We start from the raw sequence: 24,127 nt of genomic DNA, 5'->3' as shown, positions 1-24,127 counted from the left end.
ATTGAATTGAGAGGTAGCAGAAGGTATGAATTGATACATTTAATACTCAGGAATGCTTCACTTAGGATATTAAAACCTCACTAGAAACCAAAGGAAATCCCATTTTGTGAGATCACTGACCTGTCCTTGAATCCTCTCATCACCTTCTGGATAAGAAGAACTTTATCTGTGAGTATTTTTTGTCGTTGCAACTCCAATACTGTGTCATGGTGATCCTGTTAAAAGAAAACATTGATATGCCAGCTGAATAGACACAACTTCTGAAAACTGGACACATGGTCTGAAAAAGACACAGAATCAGCATGACATGGTGCAAGCTGGGATTAAAATGTGTTTGTGGAACTGCAGTAGGAAGAGTTGTCACTATCTGGCCATACCATGTCTGGCTATAGCAATAAACAATCACAGAGTCTGTCTAGGAAAAGACTGCTTTTACCTTGCATAGGGCAAGGACTTCCCCTGGGACAGTGTGTTGGTATCCATTGTGCTCCAGGCTTGAGCAGTACAATACATTGCTCTGTGCTGTTTCAGCTGCACCACTGGAGCACAGGAAAAGGATCAGCCCCTCCTACACTAAGCTTGTGTCCATCAAATTACATGGTCTTCAGGAACACAGATCCGGTCTCAGATTCAAGAGAGAGTTTATAGGAGAACCCTGTCCTTCTGGTTCACCACTCTTACATTGACAAGTCAGGCTTAACTGTGAAATGCTCAGTTTTTCAGGGGAAGAGGTAATAAACTGTCCTTTTACTTACTTTAAGGAAAATCTTGGTCTCTCCAGCTTGCCAGCTCTCATCCTTGCCCAGCACTGCTTCAGAGATGCCGATACAGCACTGTCGAGCATCATTCTTCAGCTGATGTGCAAAAGCATCATTACATTAGGGCTTGGTTGGACACACAGTGGTGGTACTATGTAAGGATCTACTGCCTTGCATTTCATAGGGCAAGGAATACAAACAGAGGAGGTCTGACAGACCTCTGGCCTGACAGGATAATGAATGAAAGTGGTTTGGCTCAAATGGTCAAGAAACAGAGGAACATTAGTGTTTGGTGAAGCGTTACAGAGTTAAATTGCCTGGAAGCATGTCAGTGACCTCAGAAGTGTGTGATTACAGAAAATGAAATATCTGAGGGCAGTAGATATGCCACCGTGCCTGGGACGTCTATGTGGAGCAACTCCAGGACTTAAAAGCACTCTATTGTTTCAACTAAGGTCCAATTGAGCATGTAAGTATTTAGAGTTTTTTGTAATTTACAGTTACTGTGATGACAGCTGTCTGAGCTGTGCCAGCAGTAATCCAAGAACTTTCTACCATGGGAAAGACTATAGCTTCATAAGGAAAAGTTAGATTAGCCTTAAGTCCAGCTTGTGCTAACACACCTGTTGTTGAACAGACCACGGCAGGAGAACTCTGTATCTGTCAAAGAACTCCTCAAAGGTGTAGCGAATTGGGTAGCCAGCTTTCCTGATCTGAATGGTCTCCATCATCCCTGAATATCGCAGCTGTTTAATACACAGCTCCCGGTCAAATAACTGGAAGAGAAAGCAGACAAAGATGAGGCTTAATACAAAAAGGAGCTGTACATGCAGCATTCCTCAAAATATACATGTATCTATTAACCTGTGACCTCTGAGGGCCTTTAAAATGGCCTACTACGGCTTTTCTTAATTGCACTTCTCATTTCAGTGTCCTAAATTAATTCATTACAGGCATAAACATTTCACTCCAAAAGGTCTTCAAATTTGTGTTTGTTGGCAGTGGAAGCAGTCCATTAACTTCAGACTGTCTTCAGCAACCATTTTCAATTCTATAACTGTGATTTCAGGTGAACAATAAATTGTTCATATTGGTTTGCAGGTGTGAGTAACTGGAGTAGAAACTTACGTTCTTTGGGCATACATAGCATGAGTGCTGCTATTTTTTTTTTGTAACGGAGATTAAAAATAGGCTCATTGGACCATATGCAGTACTTTAAAAATGATTAAGTCACTTGACAAACACCATACAAGGATTTGGTGTAGAACTGGGTTGTGATTTCCCAAGTTCCAGCCAAGTATCTTAACGACAAACTTGCTCCTCTTCTTTTGTAGTGTCAAATCAGGCTGCATCACCCCTCTCTCAAATACCAACAGCTCCCTTCATCTTTCTCAGGCTATTTCATAATATGATTGTGGCTGAATCCTATTTTGTTTTTCATTTGTCCTCTTGATTGGGCTAGGAACTCTCCAGTTCGCTCCTTATCTTTACAGGACTGGCTTTTGCAGCTCCTCCCAGGAACACACCTGTGTGCTTTTTTGCCATCCTTCACTCTATTACTCTATTACTATATCCTATTGCCCTTTGTCGTACAGTAATGGCTTGTACTCCAGCTCTTCTTGGCTGAAGTACAGATAGAAAATGCTGCATAGCAACTGATACCTTTTCATCATAAAAAAAGTTTACTGAAGGCAAGAGCTCATAATGTTAAAGCATTACCAGTGGTTTCTTGTAGTCATTCGGTTTGATGCAGCGGATGAAGTATGGCTGGCACTGACCAAGGATTTTCATGAGTTTTTCTAGGGATTGCTTGAACTGTCCTCCCAGAGTAGAGACCCGTTTGGTGGTATCCAAGCCCTGGGAAGAGTAAGCACATGCTGACTGCTACATCATTCATTGTCAGAGGGCCAGATGATAAATCTTCATATTTTTGTATGAGTAATGGTATCAAACAAATGCCAGGAAAAGTTATCTACCTATATGGGAGTTAAATCTGTCATCTGCATCTTATTTGGGAAGATTATTTTGAAGAAACCCCACTGAGGTCCTTTACCTACTTGGGCACTAATTTCTAGCAGTAGGGGGTGGCTGTGGTGGAAGAAATTCCTCCCACAGGGGCCCACATAGGCCTGTCTCCAACCAAGGCTGTGCTTAGCATGGGGCCTGGGTGTCAAGCCATTATTCATGGATGTGTGCCTGAAAGTTTGGTAAGAAACAGCCATTTCCAAAGCAATAATAACCTCCAGGCCAGGCATTTTGCTGCCAGTTCATAGCTAAGTAGAATAGCTAAGGATTCTGAGCAGTTTATTCCTTAATGCTCGGGATGGTCTCCTTGCTCATTAATGCTACAGTAAGTAGTGAAAAGGCAAACTTCTACTGGAGGATAATGTAAAAGCTGCTCTATCTGTGGCTGCAGATGCAGTGCTTTATGACAACTTTTCTGACAATTCCTGGATTGAATTTTGCTTACAGGTGCAATAGTGTAACCCCAGAGGGACTGCACTTGGCTGCAGTTAGCTCCTCACTTCCCCTGCTTCACTGTAAGCACAGTTCTACCTCTTTCCACACAGATTATCACAATAACCCTTAGCTGCTGCTTCTGTGTTTTAAGAGCATATTAAATTACAGTGACAGCAGTGCAGATTCCAGGTAACAAAAAGATTCCATTGGCCTTTTTCTTACAGGCTTCTTATAAGCTTGGAGCTAATCTTTGAAACACAATACTGCTATATATAAAGACTTTTTTTCCCTCCCCCTCCCAATCACCTCCTATTCAAAATACAGAAACCATTTGAAGCCCAGTGGCTCGCATCACTTTAATAGTCTTTATAGTACTCTGGTTACTCTGGTTCTTATATTTTAAATCCCCTTTTTAACACTCAAGTTGCCACTTTCTTCTTTAAGCTACAGGACAATGCTGCCCTCCAGCGACCAAACCCTCATGCCTTGGAAAATAGTTCCTGGGAATGCTTCATAGCAGCTGTGATGCGTTTCAGGGCTAGCAAGCTCCTGTTTGAAGTGGACAGCATAACAGCATATAGACGTTTAAACTGTACGAGAGTTAAAAGCAATTTGCACTCCCAGACCTTCGAGGCTTTTTTGCTGTACCACTAAATCAGCAGGACAGTCACAGAAGGCTGATGTCCAGGCCCTCATGGTCTCACAGACCACCTTCAGATACAACACTGTTAGCCTGTCTTGTTGCTGGAATGGCGGTGAATTTTCTCCCCTGGTGAGTCAGGAGAGAGACTCTGACACCTCAGAAAAGCACTTTTTTTTTTTTTCTGGCACTTCATTTCCTGTTATTTTCTGTAGTCTGCTTCTTAGGCTCCCCAGCAGTGGCCCAACCTATTTGAAATGAATAGAGATGCATCACCTGACTTCTATGCATTTTGAAATAGATAGTAACCCACATTTCGTAGCTCCTTTCTTGACATGCTACTTTCTAAATCTTCTCCTAAGGAAAGCTCTTTTCCCATAACACAACCTTCTTTAAAAAGACAAAAATCGTGAGAGCAATGCAGGTGGACCTGAGATTTAATCTTAAGTTGCTCATAATGTTTAATAAATGCTAAGCCATTTCTCAGTTGCTGCTTATACCACTTCTTTCTTCTCCCACAGGTTTTTAACCTGTCCGTAGCCAGATGTTCTGGACAGCAGAAAGCCACATTGAGATAAAGACTGAGGAAGAAAGAACGGGATCAGAAAACAGTGCCAGGAGAATAGGCAGATAACAGGTAAGATAGCAAGCTGACTGTTTGCTCTCTACCCTGAGAAGGAAACTCAGGAATATAAACACTGAAAGCACTCCTGGGAGACAGGGCTGACATTACATTTGTTTACAGCATGAATGCCAGATCCTGACTTTTATTCCAGACTCCTTTGTTGAAATGGGTTGAAGGAAAGGGTATGCATGAAAATGTATTTGCAGAGACAGTGTAATAAAAAGAGGAGGCCAAAAACAGCCAGAGCATTATGGAAGGGAGGAGAAATGAGTTGTTTCTGCAACCCAGTGTCATTTAGCCAACCTTGTAGGCTTGGTCATTTCCAAGACGCCGGATGGTCCCACGTCCCAGACTAGGTGGGGTTGCTTCCACCTGGAAAATCTGCCTCAGGAATTTGTTCTTGGAGGAATGAACCACCTGCATTACATTAGTACTCAGTGTGTCCCGATTTTTCTCTAGGAAACCTATAGGATGGAAAAAAAAAATACAAAAGCTTGTTATCTCTGCAGTCAGCTGGCTCTAGTGCTACTCTGTCTAGCTAAAATCTATTTCATTTACAGTAACTTGTTGATTAGTTTAGAGTAATCCTCCTGATCTTGTGACTTCAGCTAAGTAAACATGAAGGTTTTTAACTCCCATCATGAGAAATCACAGATCAGCACTACCCTGGAGTGCTACACGTCCGTGGCAAGCTATGCTTTTCTCTTCACCCTCCACATCTGGCAGTGACAGGCTCACCTTTTGATTCATAAAAGACAGCCCCAGCAAAGTGGTTAATGCCAAACTTGGTGTCATGGTCACTCTTAGGTGGGATATAGACTTTACTTTTGCCATGGAGGGAATTGATTTTGATGAGCATGGTAGCATCTGTGCCCTGGGAACAAACACAGGCAGAAAAAGACAGTTAAGTAGATCCCCTTTCTGCACTGGACTATGCTCAGTGAACAAATAGATGTGGTGCTCAGAAATAGCAAAGGCTTAAATTTTGCTCCTTCTTTGTATAGTAAAGCTGGAAGAAGTCAGTGCCAGAAGTACCTTCCCTTTTACACAGACCTTCCTCTCAAGCATCAGGACAGAACACAGCACTAGAGTGTAAGGCCTAGTGTTTTAGGACTGTACACAAGGCTCTATAACATGACCAACATCACCAGGCATGCTGAAAATTTCTCAAATCTTTGATGTTTGCAAGCAGAATTCCCCACCAACCTTCCCATGCCATCCTAACCAGCCATGCTCTAAGAGTGCATGTTCCTTCTTCCAGGTAGGCACACCAAGCCTTCTTTCACTCTCCAACTGGTATAAGACTCAGAAATCACCAGAAGAAGGCTGCTGAAGCAGATACCAGTCAACATGCCCAGATTGTGACTTCCACAGGCAGACAGCTTCTCTTCAGCTGATGCCATCACAATCTCATCCCCTTGCATTGCATGTGAGGCTAGCTCTGCTCACTCACCTGTGCTAGGTTTGTGCTGTGCTATCTGAGAAGCCATGTGCTCTGGGAATCAGAGGAGTTTTTTCCTCCTGACTGCAGGACAGTTAGGACCACCCTCTTCTCAGGGTAGAAAGGGGAAAGTCATCTGTCTGTCTGTTCACAATCCTCTTAAATTTCTCCATGAGGACTACCAGTGAGCTGAGGCAGGGGCTTGCTGTTTTGGATAAGCTGATGTTGCCATCTGTACTAACAGTCCTGCTTACCCTCACCATGCTCTGGAGAAGAGGAAAATGTTCTTCAGGAATGTTTGAGATAGGATCTTCAACCCCTGCTCTCCTGTTTGAGATGCCTGCCTTTTGTAGAATGACATTTTTCACAATGATATTGCACAGCTGTGACCGTCATACAGGAGAAGAGAAAGCTGCCATCCAGGCCAACAGCAGAACAATACTCAAACAATATACAAAACTAAATATTTCCTAAAAGGGCACTTCTTAAATGATCAGGAGTCCTTCCTTCTCCGCTTGGAACAACTATAAGAGTTTCAACAGCGAGATACCAGGAGGAGCACACTCCAGCAAAGACAAAAGTATTCATATAGCTAATTTAAAAGGGACACCTTTTGAGGGGGATGATGTTGCCTCTCAGATGTCTTGAGACATTGCCTCTCAATGTCAGAGACATTATCTTTGAAAGTGTTTTTGCACTCTTCTGTGTAAAGCCAAGCATTACTGATGCGCTGTGGTGAAAACCAAACATTACAGGTGAAACCATAAGGTTACCTTTGGGAACTTGCTCTCTTCATCAATGAGGGAGATGATGTTCATGGGTTTGAGTGCAATGATTTCCAGAGCCTGGTGGTTGTCAGGGAATTCAATGTTATTCCAGGCAATGTGCTCTGCAAGGTATTCCTCTTGTTCCAGCTTGAAGACATGGTGCACGAAGAACTGCTGAAGGTGCTCATTGACAATGTTAATGCAGAGCTGCTCAAAGCTGTGGAAAGACAAGGTGGGAAACCATGGTCATCCCTGGATCTCAGCCAGTGCTGCACTGCTACTGCTCCGTGGTATTTGTTTAAATACGTATTAAATACGTATCCAGATGTACTACTGCTATATTCCACGGTGTTAATGACTACCACCACTGCATGTTGTCAGTCTTAGGAACGTAAGAGATACATTTTCGGCTGTGATAAAGATGATCATAAATGAGCCAACTGATGACTGAGGGTTGATGGGTAAGCAAGAAAAGATCATGTATGTGTTTCAAGAAACTCTAGAGTAAAGGGGACATATAACTGTGAAAACAGCTTGACTGTATGAATGTGTGACCTGTTTTTACTTGCACTGGCATTACCACTTCTTCTGTCAGTTAGTCCTAAATGCTGCACCTGAGTTTCATTACCTGGTAATTGCTGTAGCACAGTGTGTGCCTGTGGAGTACTCACCACAGTGAGGCCCCATGTGGATTGCAGCCTCTGGGAATAGCATAAAGTAATAGATAGATAGATATAGATAGATTGTGAAAGATGTAGGCTGTCCTGAACAGATCTTAGACTGCATTCCAAAGGTCAGTGAGGAATAAAATCTTGCTGAAAGCAAGTGAAGTACATCTGCTGAAATGAATTGGAAGAAATTGCCACGCAGAATTTAGAAAAAATGAAAAACATGGAACGTTTTAAGTGATTTATCAAGGAGGGGGTGACAAAGGTGGAGTGAAATAGAATGACAGAGATAATATTAGTTATATTAATAATTATTACAATATTTATTATTGTAATTAATAATAATATTTGCACGCAGTAATTTACTACATCCCTGACTGTAGCATACCCTGCTACAATAGTGCTCGCATGTTGTCTGTGTCACAAAATGGAGAAAGCTTCTCTACTCTGGTCACCAATGTTTGTAGACTGCAGAGTACAGGTGATGGTTTGTAGAGTACTGATGATATGGTACCTACATACCATACAAGTTAGAGAATTGCTGCCTCTGTGAAGAAGGGCATATAGAAAAGGTGCTTTGGGACTGAAATCAGGAGTAGGAGAGGTAGCAGTGGGCAACAGTATACTAACCAGGTGTTTTACTGACCTGTCCTTAGAAGCAGAGAAATTAAGGAGCCCCCCAAAAAAGTGACTGGAGAGCAAAAAACACTGAGCAAAATAGAAGCATGGGCTGAAATGGGAAACCAAATATAGCCTCCTTTGTACAAAATGCATCACAAGAGACATCATAAAAATGTTATGGAACAAAGAAGTTTGGTACAGAGACAGGGGGCATCTGCCTGCTCGTAGCATCTCCTCTGAGCAAATTCCTGAGGTTCTGGAATAGACGTGGCAATGGCTGCACCAGAAAGAAAACTGAAGGAGAAGGCAGAAATGTGACCAAGACTGGAGACAAATGGTATCTGTGCAAGATCATCACTGGGAAAACTCAGTGACGGAAATTTCACTGCTTCTCTGAGAATGAGGACAATAATGAAAGAACATTTCTGTTTCTTCATTCTTTCTATTTACATCAGCTGCTTTTCAGCTCCCCAGTGGAAACGAATTTAGAGCCTCTTACCTGTTGTTGCTAAAGTTTTCAAACCCAAAAATGTCCAACAACCCAATGGACTGATGCGTATTTTTAGGCTTCTCAGAAGTTGGGTTGGAAATGGCTGAGTTGATCTTGTTCACTATCCACAGGAAAATCCGTCCATATATACCCTGGCGAAAAATTAAAGAGCAAATGGAAAACCATCGTTACAGTCTTCGGACATATCTCAATGCTTCCCTTCGTGCTACAACAATGATGTCAGACTATGCCTGAAGACTAGGAGGGAACAGAGCCCACTGGGTGAATATTTATCACAAAAGGCTCTTTCACTAGTAAGACAGACGGCTTTGAAAGCATTCCCAATCTTAAACAGAGAATACGTAAGAACCAATACCTTCACAAATGCATCCCTTCCATCTGCAGCTTGAGCTACATTCAGAGGCCTGGACACACTTTCTCCTCGAACAATGATTGAGAGGTTTGTGAGACTGTTCTGAAGTTCACTGGAGTCCACCTGGTGGAACAGGAATGGCAATCTGGTCATTCAGGTGGATAAAGGAGATCCAGCAAAGAAAGTCTGTCTCAGGAAGAGGGCTGTAACAAACTGCCTGTCCAGCAGCATTCATGACAGCATTCTGCTGTCCTAGACTGAAAGCTCTCCTAGCTCAGACACATCTGCAACAGCATCACTTGAGTATCAGCGGGAAGAAATGCCCTTTTTATGTGCTTCCATACATAAACAATCCACAGAATCATGTTTTGTCAGTGTGCTCAGGGAGCATGGGTGAAGGAGAGAACTAGTAGGAGAAGATGAGAGTCCATTACCTCAAGCAATTTGGTTGCAATCGAAAAGTGTGGTGAATCCATCACATCAGAGCAGTCCAAGTTGTCATACACAGCCGCTGGAATAAGGAAACAGTCAGTCTTGGGGTGAATCATTTCTGTCGGGGTGGGGGCTGTGCTATTATTGCAGCCATATTTCTGTAACCCCATAGCTCTGGGAATGTGACAAAGCAATCAGTTCCCTGATGAAGCTCCCAGGTTTGATGATTTTATTAAGAAGAGTTCTGATTTCAGTCAGGGATCCTGGCATGTATGGGGTCCTCACAACTGCTGAACATCAGGCTAAAAGTAGCAGCAAAGCTGACAAGGTTATTACTTTTAAATGGTAGCAATTGGAGATCTGGAGAAGTTATATCTTCCTTATGAGGAAAGGCTGAGAGAACTGGGTCTGTTCAGCCTGGAGAAGAGAAGACTGAGAGGGGATCTCCTCAGTGTATATAAATATCTGAGGGGTGGGGGACAGAAGGATGTAGCCAACCTCTTCTCAGTGGTTTGTGGGGATAGGATGGGGCAATGACTGCAAGTTAGAACACTGGAAGTTCTGCACTGACATGTGAAAGAACTTCTTCATGGTGAGGGTGACCAAGCATTGGAACACGCTGCCTAGGGAGGTTGTGGAGTCTCCTTCTCTGGAGATATTCAAGGCCTGTCTGGATGCCTACCTGGGCAGCCTGCTCTGAGGAACCTGCTTTGGCAGGGGGGTTGGACCCGATGATCTTTTGAGGTCCCTTCCAACCCCTACAGTTCTGAGATTCTGTGATTCTGTGATATCTGACTTCAGAAAATGTTTCTGAAAACATTTTTCCTTATATCTGGCTTATGGGAAATTTAGACAAAAAAGGTTGTCTAAATATTCCATTTTAGCAGCCAATGTTACTCCAAAGATCCCTTCTGGCATCACTGTATTGAATCCTCTGCATCACAAAGAGAAGGAGGCCTTTTCTAAAATGTGAGAGCTCCTGGCGTCCTGCTGCTGGGTGTATGAGGCTGTGCCTGTGCCATACAAGAATTGCATTCACACAGGTGGGTGTTCACCATACCCAGCCCGCAGATGACTGCTATCATCTCCACAGCAAGCATGACTCAACTGCTCTTCTGTCCTCTGGCTCGCAGAGCACTACAATCAGCAAATGTAGCATGGCATTACATTATCTAGTGTTTCAGTTTGCGTGATAAGGGTTTATTTGTAGCTATGGAAACCTGAGTGTGACAAAAGTAGATGGATGTTTTTCAAAAAATTATCTAATGTTTAATGGTGCTTATCTGCCTACCCCTCCAACCCTGTCCACCCGCCTGTTAATGCACGGCAGAGGAGCACAGCCTAAGCTGTACAGTGGGAAGCAGACAGCATCTCTAGGCCTTTAACATTGAGTCTGAGGAAAGACCAAGCACAGACAATGCTGAGTTTACCTTCAAACTCTACATTCCCCAGGTGCAGAATAGCAGCCAGCAGTTTGCTGATGTCCCAGTGCTCAGAGTCTGAGAACATGAGGATCTTCATAGCCGAGCGGATGTGGGCATATTCCTTTGCGTCATTCCGGCCATCACAAGATGTGCAGTTGCCCTGCAAGACACCACACTCAACAAGTAAGGAAAATCTCTTGTTTCTTTTCAGATCATATAAATATCAGATATAAGGATGAGGATTCTCGACACTGTTTCTGCTTTTTTGTTTTCTCCTAAGGTATACGTACTTGATTAGCTTTGTCCCTGGCATTCATCCGAAATCTAAGTGCCTGTGAAAGCAGGAGATATTTCCTACCTGCTTTAAGATGTCCTTTATGTTTCTTAAGGCTGACCTGGATGGAAGGCTTTGAACTGCCACAAGCTGCTGCTGTGGTAGATGGGTGGACGTTACAATAAGTCTCCAAAACAGAGACTCACAGCACTTTCGATGTTACTGCTTGTGGTACTCTAAGGAAAGGACTGCTGATACTCGGTAACTACCCATCTGCAGCTCCTATTGATGGTACTTGTTTGCTGGAAGAAGCAAATGGCAAAGGGATAATGGAGAAGGAAGTAGAGATTGTTACCATAGTGAGATAAGTGTACTCTGAAGCAGTTCCCAGATTCAGCATCTTTTTCTGCTCCAGATTCATCCCCATTAGCATGCAATAGAAGATATGATAGTTCCTCTCCTCTGGAGCCTGGAAAGAAAGGAATAGGCCAATATAGCCTTGTTAGTACAGGCTTGTAACACAGGAGCAGGCAAAATGGATATCTGCAAGTGGCCTCACCTGCCGGCAAACACGTGACTTTTCCAGAAGAAACTGTTCTATCTGGGCTCCTTCTATCACACCACTGCGGTTGAAGCGGATATCAATGTATTTCCCAAAGCGACTTGAATTATCATTTCGAACTGTTTTGGCATTTCCAAAAGCTGATTGGCAAAGGGCAAAGGTAGTATCTTGATTACTGCAGTTAATGAACATTGTGTCTATTTTTAATCCTCTTCTGTTTTTCTACTGGCATTTTACAAGTTGTGCACCACATGATAGTGCTGACAAGTACTAAAGAATACATGGACTAAGGCTCCCTGCTGAGATGACAGGCAGGCATACTTCACATCCAGATAATTGGGCCCTAAAAGATATATTCAGGTGATCCACATATACACTATATCTGACCAGCCAAGAGAGCTGAGCACTTCTTCATTAAGACCTGCAAAAGGACTTTCTGGGTACTCATCCGATCCCTCTACTGAGAAAGATGGATGTCTTAGGGACCTACCCTACAGATGTATGTATTCTTGGTCACTTTGCCAGTCTGGTGCAAATGCCAAACAAGGGGGCTTTACCAAAAGGTCTCTGCCTTTCCAAAGGCTTTTGTGCTCCCTGCAGTTCTGAGTTACTTGTTATGGTGGCATCTCCTCCTGCAGCATGGGAGCTGCTGTGGACCTAATGGGGACACGGCAGAAAAATCTAGAGAATTTCTATGCTACATTGTCAATACTTGAGGGGTTTTAGCTGTTATGCAAATACAGTAATTCTAGGATCTGTTCCTGAATTTTTCCTGACACAAAATTCCTGTGATAAGAGTGGTAAATCAGGCCTTTTTGCTAAATAACCCACCTTCCAGAATAGGGTTGGCCTCTAGGATTTGCTGCTCTATCCAGGAATGCTGGCCACTGACAGCTGCCAAAAACTGTAGTATTAGCTTTGTGCTTTCAGTTTTCCCAGCTCCAGATTCTCCACTGCATAAAGAAAAAATATCATTAATGGTTTCATTTCTTCTTTTTTGGCTAGGGTGGCAAATGGCAGACCAAAGTGAAAAAATAAATCCTACTTATATTTACATCGTGAATGGCAGATCAGGCTGTCTTTCATTGAGGACTAAAGGGTGGTGTTTAAGGAAAGGTTGGACCTGGTGCTTAGGGACATGGTTTAGTGGGTGACATTGGTAGTAGGATGATTGGACCAGATGATCCTGGAGGTCTCTTCCAACCGTAATGATTCTATGATTCTGAGTTTCTATGATTCAGGAAATCTCTGCAGAAAACACAGGTAGCACAAGTATGGTGTCCCTACAGTGAAAGATAGCCTTACACCACAAAGGATCGGATGTGCACAATGTATCACCATATTCAAAGAGTCTGGGGGAAAACAATGGACTCAGGAAATCCCTTGTGTATGTTCTACCTTTTGAAGCCCTGACTGAAAATGAAGTAGCAGGGGAGAAAACTCTTATCTCAAGTCTTATCTGTGCCTTTGCATTTGGAAGATTTCCTATGTCCTCAAAGGTACCCCAAAAACATGCCAGATTTGGCTTTCTGCCACTCATCCTGAGTCCAGTCACCTGATCACACAGCACTGGTCTCTCTTATTCCTCTTCATATTGAAGTAACAATTGTCAGCAATGGCGAAGACATGAGGTGGCAGCTCTCCAATCCTCTTGTTGCAGTACAGCCTGATATAATCAACTGTGTAGAGAGGCAGCAGCTGGTATGGATTCACCGCTACCAAGATAGATCCTGTGTAAGTCTGGAAAACAGTTATGAGCATTACCTCTAGCAGCAAATCTGCAAACAAGAATACAGCCAAAGGCACTCACAGTGTGATACTAAGCAGAGGCAGGAGGGAAACCTGGGAGATCCATAGTAGCCCTTAAGTGAGGCCTAAGTGCTAAGGTCTGGTTGTTACTAAATGTCCCAGGATATCTTTTTTTTTTTTTTTTTCCAGAAGGAATAATGATAACTATAATCTCACAGCTCACCTCGCTGTCTAAGGCTAAAACACAAAAGCTCAATTTGGCATGGCATTTTTCTGTGTTATCATAAGATGCTTTGTAGTGATTTTTAAGCTGCTTTTCTGTTCTGGTGCAGGTGTAGCTGGACTTTGCACTGGACAAAGTTATGGTTGTGGGGCCCTATGCATGAAAGAAGGCTTGCAGGCAGCTCAGGTTACCCTACTGAAGGTGCATTAGAGGTTATTGCTAGAAGTAGCGTGCTTGGTAACCTTGGCACTCACATAGATTTTGTGCTGCTGGTGGCGGATGAGGAGGTTGTGCACCATGCCTGCTTCATGAAGATCCCCAAGGCGGATCATGTCTTCCACCCCTTGGACAGAGGATGGGTGCATTGGGCGCACCATGTGCATGTTCTGGGCCATGATCCAGTGCTCCTGAAAAAGGCAAGGCAGAAGTTTCAATGGATTGTGCTGTTACCCAGAGGCAAACAAAGGAAAGCAGCATGTTAGACCAGAGCAAGCTTGAACATAGTCCACACTAAACCCAGCATATTCTACAAACAACTAGAACTACAGAAATTAGCAAGTGCGTTGCTCCGCAGGACTGGATGATTTAAAACCTTAAACAAAGCCACATAGGTGAGTTCTGGACATCACAGAATCTTAAAGATCATTTAGTTCCAACCCCCCTGCCATGGGCAGGGATGCCACCCAATAGATCAGGTTGCCCAGGGCCTCATCACACCCAACCTTGAACACTTCCAGGGATGAGGCATCCAGCGCTTCTCTGGGCAGCCTGTTCCAGTGCCTCACCACCTTCTGAGTGAAGAATTTCCTCCTAAATCATGAGTGTTCACAATGCAGTTCTGTCAGATCATTACAGCCAGAACATGTTTGAGGTAGGGGTAAAACTCCAGTTAAACAGACTTTAGTGGGATCATGATTTTACCTAGAACTCTACTAAATTTAGGGATTGCAGTTTGTCCATTTCCTGTTCCTAGCTACTTGGTTATAACCGCTAGCTCAAGAAGATCTAGATCTTTATACTGTTGGGATCTGTAGATACTAGGGAAGCATCACCCTATGTTGGCCTTATTTTTATATTATTTCTTTCAGTGTATATCACCAGTCATTATCAAAGTCAGACTATTTGTCTAGATGAAGCTTTGGTCTGATCCAGTACGTCCATTTGTTTGTATTTTGTACTTTTGATTTTTATGTTTACCTTCTACAGAAAGTTGTAGCATAACCCACCTTGCCTTCATCATCCTCCAACAAGATCCGTCCTGAGTCAGAGTCTTTCACAACTGCCCCAATAGGGACATTAAATTCACTGCTCGTCTGAGTTTCCAGCCACACATGATCACCCTGGGGGGAAGAAAAGTCATTGTCAGGTAATGTGACAGATTTCATGCAACGTAGTTCACATGCGTACATGTCTTGGTCTTAATTTTCTATTGCTTTAATTTCTTCTGCACTGTTTAACTGGACAAGTTCTTACCACTTGCAGGTAGTACAGTCTGATTGTGATAGCATTGGGATCTTTGAGTACTATTCCCAGCACCACAGCTGGCACGGAAAATGGCTTTGCCTGAGTCATCCAGCCCAGCTGTATTACAAGAGGATATAACATAACGCCTTTTACAAGGACCGTGATTACTCAGCTCCACTACCTCGTAGAAACTGGGGGGGGGCACTGTGAATGCTGGTAATGTGCCTTGGCAGCCTCACAGTAGCTGTGGTATTCTTTCAGATGAGGTGCTTGAAAACAAAGGCATTCTTGGGAGGAAAAAAAAGAGGGACAGGATAGATAGCTGGAAGTGCAGAGAGCCCCGTTGCAACAGTTTATATGTATTTTTTCTGCTATCTTTCAAATCACTTACAAATGTGGTTGCATCCGTGATCTGTCTTAGGAAAACAATGCATTATTTGTTCAGCCCAGCTCCTCTTTACATTTGTGGAGTCGTGGCAACATCTTGCCTGCAGAGCCAGCATGCAGGGCAGCTCTGCTGTCGCTGGAGGAAAGGTGTGAGCTATGGCTGTCCTTCCTCTGGCATAAGCACCACTGCAGTGTTGCCTGAGCTACTGCCCTGTTTGTATTCCCCAGGAATATCTATCTACTCTTGCTCCAGTCACTAATTCAGATTTAAACAAAAAAATTACTCCAATGACTAGAATGAAAATGGAACAAAGCTGTAGGTTGTTATCTTCAAGGGGGTATGAATTGACTTACACTTGATGAGGAGCTGGCTTTCCAGCTGACTGTCTTGTTGCATACAAACTTTGTTCTCAACATAGCACTTACTGTCAATGTTTCAATTTTTTTTTTTTTTTTTTACTGAAAAAATAATTTCTTTTTCATCTTAAAGTACTTTGTGGGCTTACGTTTAAAACCAAATAACTGGAGCATAAATGTCTGTAAACGTCACACAAGATTATAAAGAACATTACAGTGCTCCAATTTGCACTGACTAAAATTCCAGAGGTAATCTGCAGTTTCAGTGCCACACCTTGTGACAGAGGTCACCAGCTCAGCGTAAGCACAGCCAGGCTAGCCCAAAGTTGGCATGACGCTTTTGCATTTTTAGTCCAGATTGATGTTATTTTATATCTTGTTGATACGGGGTTACTTCTGCTATTCTTTTTGAGATGAACAAGGATGTTAAGGTCCTTTTTTTCTTCTTTGGGCCTCAGCTAACCAGTAAATAATAGCAAAGAACAGGACTTACCTTTCTGAAAAGGATCATTATGTTTCAGATCACTGTATGCAACCTGCAGTCCCAAGAAGAACATAACATTAGGCTCAGGCTTTGATCAGAACAGGCAGTGAAATAGAAATGTCCTTGTAAAGAGTAAAAGCAAAAGGCCTTAAAATCATTCTGTTTATGGATTGCATTAAAACAAAGTAAATAATCATAAACTGCACCAGCTGTAGAAACAGTGAAATGATCTACTCAAAACAAAGTTTTTACAGGGTGGTGATCTGTTCCAAGTTCCTCCACATAGCCCTGGAGATGCTTGCAACCCCAAAGAAGTATATCCTCATACTAAATGGTTCCTTCAGTCAAGCATTAGGCATGTTTATTGCCTGAACTTCAAGTTCAGGTCACAAATCAAAGGACCCCACAACGCAATGCAACTCGCTGCACAGCAGAGTTACCTTTGCCTGGTCCATTGTTCAGTTCCTATGAGCAGTAATCCCAGTGACACATTTAATTCACACTCCCCTAAGCTGCTCGGTTCCTTCAGACCATCACAGCTTGAACCTTCCACCATTGAGAAAGTGATATCTAGAGGTAACCTTCCTTGGTGGGAATGGGAGTGATTGCAAGGAAGGCATGAGCAGCAAGATAAGGAACCGGAGGGAGCCGCAATAAAATTAGGAGCTTAAAAGCGAAAAGACTGGTGAACAGAAATCTACGCCACTGCTTTGATTAAGGGGTGATAGTGTTTAGGCTGTGATCCTTAGTTCAACCAAGGAACCTAAATCTTCAGAAGGTGCTTCCTCTCCCATAGACTACTACAGGTGGAATCTGGGAGAATCCAGGACTGTGATTTGCTTGCTAACACTCTTGGTACAGCAGGAAGGCTGCTAGATGCCTTTTACTGGGTGGGGGAAATCACAGGCAAAGGCTCTTCGCAAAGTTCACTTTTAATGTTTACAGAGTGTGAAAGGCTTTGGCTGAGACTAAACCCTAGAAAGCAGACCACATTTAAAACTCTGAGTAATCTCTTATCACTTATGCAGACTTACAGTCCAGATAAAGAACACTGAGGAATGAATTAAAACATGATGTTGGGCATATAATTTTAGCAGTTGATAATGGTGAGCTGGCTTTCAAACTTCCACTGTGAAGGTAGTACTGAATAAAACTCCAATCATTGCTGAAAGCTCTGCAGTAACTTGAGGAAGGCATATTCCCTCATTCTCCAGAGTATCAGATGAGGAAGCACTCCTCTGTAGCAGAGCACACAAATCAAGCATTCATATATGGCTCTCTTAAACGTAACCTGGGTGAGTTCATGTCTGCTGATCCTGTGCTAAACAGTGAGTCCAAAAGTGCAGTCCCTGCAGCTGGCAAGCTGTGCATCTGAGAAAGGGCAGGTACAGCCACAGGACTGGAGCATGTAACTAACAATGATTTGATTTCATTTATTCTTTCTTCCTCTGCTTGCTGCTCTTCGCTCCAACTCATTGCAAAGTGAGCTAGGTCCACCTCCCCACCAGAAGATAATTATTATTATTATTTTATTTTTTTTTTTTTTTTTTTCCCATTACCTCTTCCTACTAAGCAAAAGCCATTCCCAAATGTAAGGCTGATGAATAATTTGTGATTCGGTAGCTGGTGTGTGTCCAGGCCTGCACAACCTCATATTCCAAACTTCTCACAGCTGTGTGACCCATTCTCCACTTCTCTAAAGGATCTCTCCCCTTACCCATTGTTGCAGCACACCCAATTAGAAGGCTCAACTCAAAGTTCATGATAAGAATAAAATACTTGCAATAAGCAAAATGTTCCGCAAAATGCTAACCCTGGACCAAAAATTAATTCTGTTTCTACCCTTTTATGATCTATTATTAATGACGTTTTCTTAGCATTTATATCAAGCAGGTTTTACAACTTCCTGCTTGGATGATGCTCAGCAAGGACATATTGAATCATCTGCATCCCTTCTGAACATTCCTGTTTGATGTCAAACCTCTTGTAAACCATTTTACAAGACAAGTGGACACTACTGGACAAGAAAATGATCTTTGGTACTTATTCTAGCTAAGTCCATGATATCTTGGAACACCCCCCCAAGAAGTAGAGAGACACCTGCCCCAATTTTGTCTTTACACTCAAATTCAAGTTTCTTATTTTCTCATTGACTTTTGAGAAGTTATTTTGTTCTGGCCCGAAATTAAGATAGGATTTTGGACAGGTTCTCTGAAAAGTTTGTGAAAAACAAGAAAAACAAAGATTAACTGAGCTGGATGTTCTGTTTTTTACCTTTGCTATACAGATAATCATCAAAACCCCAGTTTGCAGTGCCATTAATGTAAGTGATTGATGGGATAATTCGTAAATAATTTCACTGAAACCCTTGAGATTTTTTTCTCTTTATCATGTGTAAAGGCTTTAAAATGTTATGGTTAAATTTTATGATAACTATTTACAATTCTATGTAATATTTTGTATACATATTTTTGAGAGGTACCCAGATTTTCTTATTTTTCTGATTTAATACTTTCAATCATTTAATGGTTTATCATCATTTTATGCTGCAGCTATAGGAGTTTCTGAGATTTAAAAATTTGCAACTAAATTACTAGAAAAGTGTTTAAAGTAATTGTTTGATTTTGGAAATTCATGCACTTGAAAAATGAAAATCAGCATTAAAGAAACCTTAAGCTATAGTTTAGGGACAACATTGTTTCCTCCCTCATGTTTTAATGAACTTTTATATTCATTGTTGGAAGAAAAGTCTGTAGTGGGAGAATTAGGGCTCATTTTATCATGTGCTTTTGTGTAACTGCCCACTTTTTTACCTCTGTTATTTGGGAAGGTGTAACTAGCTTCCGTAAATCACAGCCTTAGTTAAGATGGATGGGTGTGTAAACCACCTTTCCTTCAGACTAAATGCAAGGAGCAATTATACCCATATATGCTAGATACTGCCACTGTGTGGGTTATATCAATGTCCTAAACATAAGGAAGGTTGTTATGGTAGCAAAATGGAAACTAGGAAGTACTTTGGCAAGCTGCGTGATCTTTGTGCCCTATCCATTGCTATAAAGGGCTATACAATAGCATGGATCTAACAAGTTTCTGAGCAAGCCAAGAACAATTTACCGCTTTTAAAATCATCACATAATATGTTAAAAATAACCATTTATCAAAATTCAAGAATGTATTTGTGACACCAGGGTAAAAAATATCAAGAGATGTCATCAAGAGATGACAGACTATTGCAGTAGAAGTCCAACGCTAAAGCACATTTTAAAGCAGAAATTTTAAATGCAATTTTCACATGTGACCCAACAATAGGAAGGGAAGTAGAATGTCCCAGAACAAAATGTGGCACATGGAGAAATGGCAACTGCTGTGTACAGTATAACACACTATATTATGTGACTATATTATGAATTCCCCGTGAGACTAGAGCTGCCTCCAGAGCTCATCTGTAACTAAGATGATTCTGAATTTTGTTGCACTCCTATGAAAACTTAGCACTGCAACGTTCTTTCTGGCTGCCATTTTCCCCCCTGTTCTTTATTACACTCTCTCAAGAAGGAATTTCCTTCTTTCAAGACCAATTATTCTTACGACCACATCCTCATGTCCTTATTCACGATGTGGGAACTGGATTTACATGCTAGCTTCCAGATGGGGTGACCTGTTGGTATGAGTGAAGCCGGGTGGTACAGAATCACAGTACGTGGCAAACAAGATGAGGATGAGCCATGGTCAGCCACAGTGACTCACAATTGATAGGTACTTTCTAACCTGAGACAGAAACCAGAATACTGCGACCAGGCAGAAATGTCCACCCAGAACAAAGAGGAAGTGGTACAAGCAAACATGAAGCACAGCCCTGCTGGGTCAGATCAAAGGCGTAGCTACCTCCAGTGGCCAAGAATGGACATATAGAAAAGAGATCCCAAATAATCTCAGGATACACAGATTCAGCACTTGAAATGCTTTTTCCCAGATAAATCATGATTGACCAACCCCCCTCCTGCTTGAATGGCGGCTTTCCCACAACACCTGGCTCTCTCTGTCAATTTTCTTTCTGAAAGAAAACAATAATGCAGCAATAAACCAACTTGCAGCCCACAGGATGGGAAATTACCTTTCCAGAAGAAATCTTCACTGTATGGTTTCTGCAGCTTAGTTCCCTGTTTTTTCATAAGCGTAGGAGTAAGAAGGAAAGGGACGGTGAGCCTGGCATTGGTGCCATTAAAGGATCCCTCACCAAGTGGCAGTTTTCTGCTGCGCAAAGGCGGAAATAACTGAGGCACAGTTATTTATTACAGGACTTTGCTCCCAGTTCAGCATATATGTCATTTGCAAGTCAGGTGTTCCAGTAAGCAGCAAGGCTAATTCTTGCCTGGCTGAACCTTAAACTTCAGTCTCTCCTCCTCTGTGCCTGAATCCTTTCAGAATACCTGGAACGCACTCCCAGTAGGAAACCCTTTAACATCTGGTCTTGTGCTGCTCAAACACCACTGACTTCCCTGAGGTTCTCTTTGAGTGACCCTGTTAGATAAATGAAAATTGGGCCTGTGTCTCTCGTCTCTCCCTTTGGTGTTGTGCAGCTCTTTCTGCAAGGTCAGAAAATGCACATCAGTCTATGTTGGACTTGGACTTGGACTGTGGTGGACTGTGTTTCACAGTACCTAGAGCTCAAGACAAAAAGAACTTGGGGCAGTAAACTGAAATACCGATGGTTACACACACACCTAAAGGGACTGGGATTTGTAGTCTGTTTAAAACATCCTGGTTTTGTTATCACTATCTCCTAACAAACACTCTGTCCCTGTGTTCCAGCACCTAGGTGCAAGTTAACTCCCTGGAAATTAACTCCACTTCTCTTTCCACATTAGGACGGGATGGCTAGGAGTTTCCCACTTTCTGGTTGCTCCAAATGCACTCTCAGCAATCCCGTGCTCTTCTTGCATATGCTGTTAAATTCCAGCACAAGATGTGATGTCTGGGAATGAGACAGAAAGGTAGTATACCTGGAGTGAGGCAGGTACAGGGTTTCTCCAGCTAGAGCAAGTATCCAGAAGTCAGGCACATTTCATCCTTGAACTGCAAGCCCAAGCAGTGGGGATGAGTTTTTTTCTAGACCCCCTAACCTAACTGCATTACCTTCCTTCGGGACATTGTACACAGTGGGTGGTTTGCCTCGCTATGCATTACTCTGTATGACTCTTATTAAATATGCAAATACAAATGTGCAACAATTGTGAACATGTCCTGGTATACCTACTGCCTGAATTCTTACTTTCTTGTTTCCTAGGTTCAGTTTGGCTGCAATTGTGTGATGGGAAAGATAACAAAAAGCCTCTGTGCCTGAGATCCCTGGGGTTCCATAGTGAAATCGGAGGTAAGCATTCAAGCGCGGGAGTAAGTATGTGGGAGTAAATTGTGCTTATCCGTGTTACATCTTTGTGTTTTAACGTTAGCCTCTTTACCTGAGTGTTTTGTTTATGTTTTACAGCAGAAATAGAGCATAGGCCCTTCAGGGCTCAGAGGCTTTTAGACAGTAAGGAAACCACAAAGCAGAGGGCATTTTTTAAGTTTCTAACTCTGAGAGTCATTCTCACTCAGGGATTTTGCCTCAAGCTAGTTCTTTAACAGACTTTTATTTCTGATACAACAGTTTTTAGAAGTCTACAAGCCGTATGTGATTAACAACATCTTCTCAAGAAGTACTGATTTTTTTAGATGAAGGTCAAAAATCAGCAAATAAATCAAAGTACATACCTTTATACTGCCAAGGTAGATGTCTAAAACAAAAGCTTTTTGTGCAATTAGACTGCAGGAAAAGGTGCCATACATGTTTCTTCAGCAAATGAAACATACCTGCTGAAATTCGAAATGCAGCGTGGTTTTGGGCAGAGAATCACATTCTAGAACAGTACATTTTTAACATTTGTGACTGAAAGACAGTAGCAGTGCTATTACAGAGAGTACTACAGTATTTCTGTACTGGCATGACATGTAAACAGTATGAGATGGAAACACAGGGAACTCAAAGTGGTCTGAAGTAAAGCATAACTCATCATATGGCTGAAATACATATCAGAAGGGAGGTGGATCTTCACAGTTAAGTCTAGACATACTGAAGAGGCAGAAAACATAAGCTAAAGGAGCAGAGACTTGATATACCAAGCAGAAGCAGCCTTGTTTTTTTGTAGTACACATGTACCTAGTGAGAGATGAGCAGGCAGCTTGCTACTGGCTTCTTCAACAAAAGTGCCTGTGACTGAATAGGGGGGAGCTCAGGTCAGGGTCACTGAGCTGTGTGAATATGGAAAGATAACAGGAGTTTGCCAGGAGTGAGCAACTCTGTTTACTGCTGAAGACAGTTTGGTAAGGGACTCTGCAAGGCGTAGACACATTTGTAGTTGTAACTAGGGGTAACAGAGGCACTGGAGTAATTTGCAGCACATTTTATGCACATGAATAATGCACTGAGAAATGTGACAAATTAAAATTGGATAATCCCAGGTGAAATTAATCCTACTGTTGTGCAGAGCAATAGGTCTACTTGGATAGACATGTGTTAACAGAACTGCCTCTTCCTGACAGCTTCCTAATTAAGAGATTGATGTCAGGATCAAAGGGCTTAATTTGCACATAGCACTCCCTCTCACATTTCCTCTCTAGCTAAATCAAAGTGGCCTTGTCATTTCTGTATCACCGAGCCCTAGATGCCAAGCATCATTTTATGTTAAACTAGTTATTTTGATGAGGTTTCTGATGGGAGGTGGATTGGATATAACCATCTCCAATGTAAACAGTTCATTCGGAAGCCTTCCTGTCTACAGTAACCGCCTCCCTCTAAGCAGATTTGTAGCTTTAAATCACTGATGTCTGTTAACTCTGAAAGGCGTACTGCAGGGACAAAGCAAGCTAAATAAGAAGTACATACCAGAAAATGATTTTTCAAGTGCATCCCTTGATTGTCTTGAGCAGTCTGTCCCTCAGGGAAAGGCTTATTTCATTCCAGCCAGTTCATGATGGTGTACAGAGAGGCAGACTGGTGGGGCTCTGGGATCTGTGTCATTACACACCTCCACACACGCCAAGTGGGTGCTGCGTACTCTGCTTGCTAGAAGGCAGGTCATTCTCCCCCACTGTGCAATCCCATTATGGTCTGAGTGCCACTCCATCCTTCCTCTTGGGATGCAGCCAAGAGGGTATTACAAGAGTACATTACAGGCCAGCAAGTGCCACATTCTGGCTCATGAGGGACAGAGACATGTGCACGCACGCTTGCGTGCTAGTGCACACACAGATGTTACCTGCAGAATGGCTGTCAGAACCGATGTCTGACTACTTGCCACTGCTGAGATGAGGGTGCTTAAGACACAGTCGCACCCTGTCCAGCATGGTGCGTGTGGGATGTCACAACAGTAGGTTTGTGGTTAGGTGGTTTCCTTTCAGAGACATGGGGAATTCATTACTTTTAGGGAGAAAAGCCTATGCCTCTTTTCACTTTCAGCAAATGCAGAAATTATTTATTTTCTCATCTCAGCCTAATTACAGATGGAGTTTGAGACAATGGCTTGACATCACTGCAGAACATGGCATATTCATAAATAATTAATTAATAATTAATTTCCAAGGAGGGTTTCCATCATAATCTGATGCTGCTTTGTAACCTAGTAGGCTTCCATGTTTCATAGGCACCTTGGTACTCATTCAATCTCTTTTTTGTTTGTTTCTATTTATGTTTCCCCTTGATCCTTATTTTCTATGACATTATAGGTCATAGAAAATGGCAGGTACTTCTATGGCAGGTATTTATATAGACTGGAAAAAGAAGAACTTGAGAGCAGCCCTGCAGAGAAGGATTTGGGACTCCTGCTGAACAAGAAGATGGACATGAGCCAGCAGGGCATGCTTGCAGCCTGGAAAGCCAACAATGT

General features: G+C 42.4%; 1 protein-coding gene across 1 annotated transcript in view; it reads right to left on the bottom strand.

Moving 5' to 3' along the window:
- MYO7B (myosin VIIB) overlaps window positions 1-20,460 on the bottom strand; it is a 48,723-nt gene extending 28,263 nt beyond the window's left edge. Inside the window, exons 1-19 of the mRNA XM_038183890.2 lie at window positions 20,317-20,460; window positions 16,209-16,251; window positions 14,734-14,847; window positions 13,762-13,914; window positions 13,091-13,275; window positions 12,367-12,488; window positions 11,533-11,675; window positions 11,329-11,442; window positions 10,706-10,859; window positions 9,278-9,354; window positions 8,847-8,966; window positions 8,480-8,622; window positions 6,698-6,908; window positions 5,222-5,357; window positions 4,787-4,947; window positions 2,478-2,615; window positions 1,382-1,534; window positions 756-854; window positions 121-215 (exon numbers count right to left, since the gene is read on the bottom strand). Of these exons, the coding sequence (XP_038039818.2) occupies window positions 121-215; window positions 756-854; window positions 1,382-1,534; window positions 2,478-2,615; window positions 4,787-4,947; window positions 5,222-5,357; window positions 6,698-6,908; window positions 8,480-8,622; window positions 8,847-8,966; window positions 9,278-9,354; window positions 10,706-10,859; window positions 11,329-11,442; window positions 11,533-11,675; window positions 12,367-12,488; window positions 13,091-13,275; window positions 13,762-13,914; window positions 14,734-14,847; window positions 16,209-16,226 (2,336 nt within the window). The 5' untranslated portion in view covers window positions 16,227-16,251; window positions 20,317-20,460. The remainder of the gene's footprint in view (window positions 1-120; window positions 216-755; window positions 855-1,381; window positions 1,535-2,477; window positions 2,616-4,786; window positions 4,948-5,221; window positions 5,358-6,697; window positions 6,909-8,479; window positions 8,623-8,846; window positions 8,967-9,277; window positions 9,355-10,705; window positions 10,860-11,328; window positions 11,443-11,532; window positions 11,676-12,366; window positions 12,489-13,090; window positions 13,276-13,761; window positions 13,915-14,733; window positions 14,848-16,208; window positions 16,252-20,316) is intronic.
- Between the last annotated feature and the right edge of the window lie 3,667 nt (window positions 20,461-24,127).

This window comes from Anas platyrhynchos, chromosome 9 (genome assembly GCF_047663525.1).
Source record: "Anas platyrhynchos isolate ZD024472 breed Pekin duck chromosome 9, IASCAAS_PekinDuck_T2T, whole genome shotgun sequence".
Taxonomy (NCBI): domain Eukaryota; kingdom Metazoa; phylum Chordata; class Aves; order Anseriformes; family Anatidae; genus Anas; species Anas platyrhynchos.
This window is presented reverse-complemented; position numbering and strand designations above follow the sequence as displayed.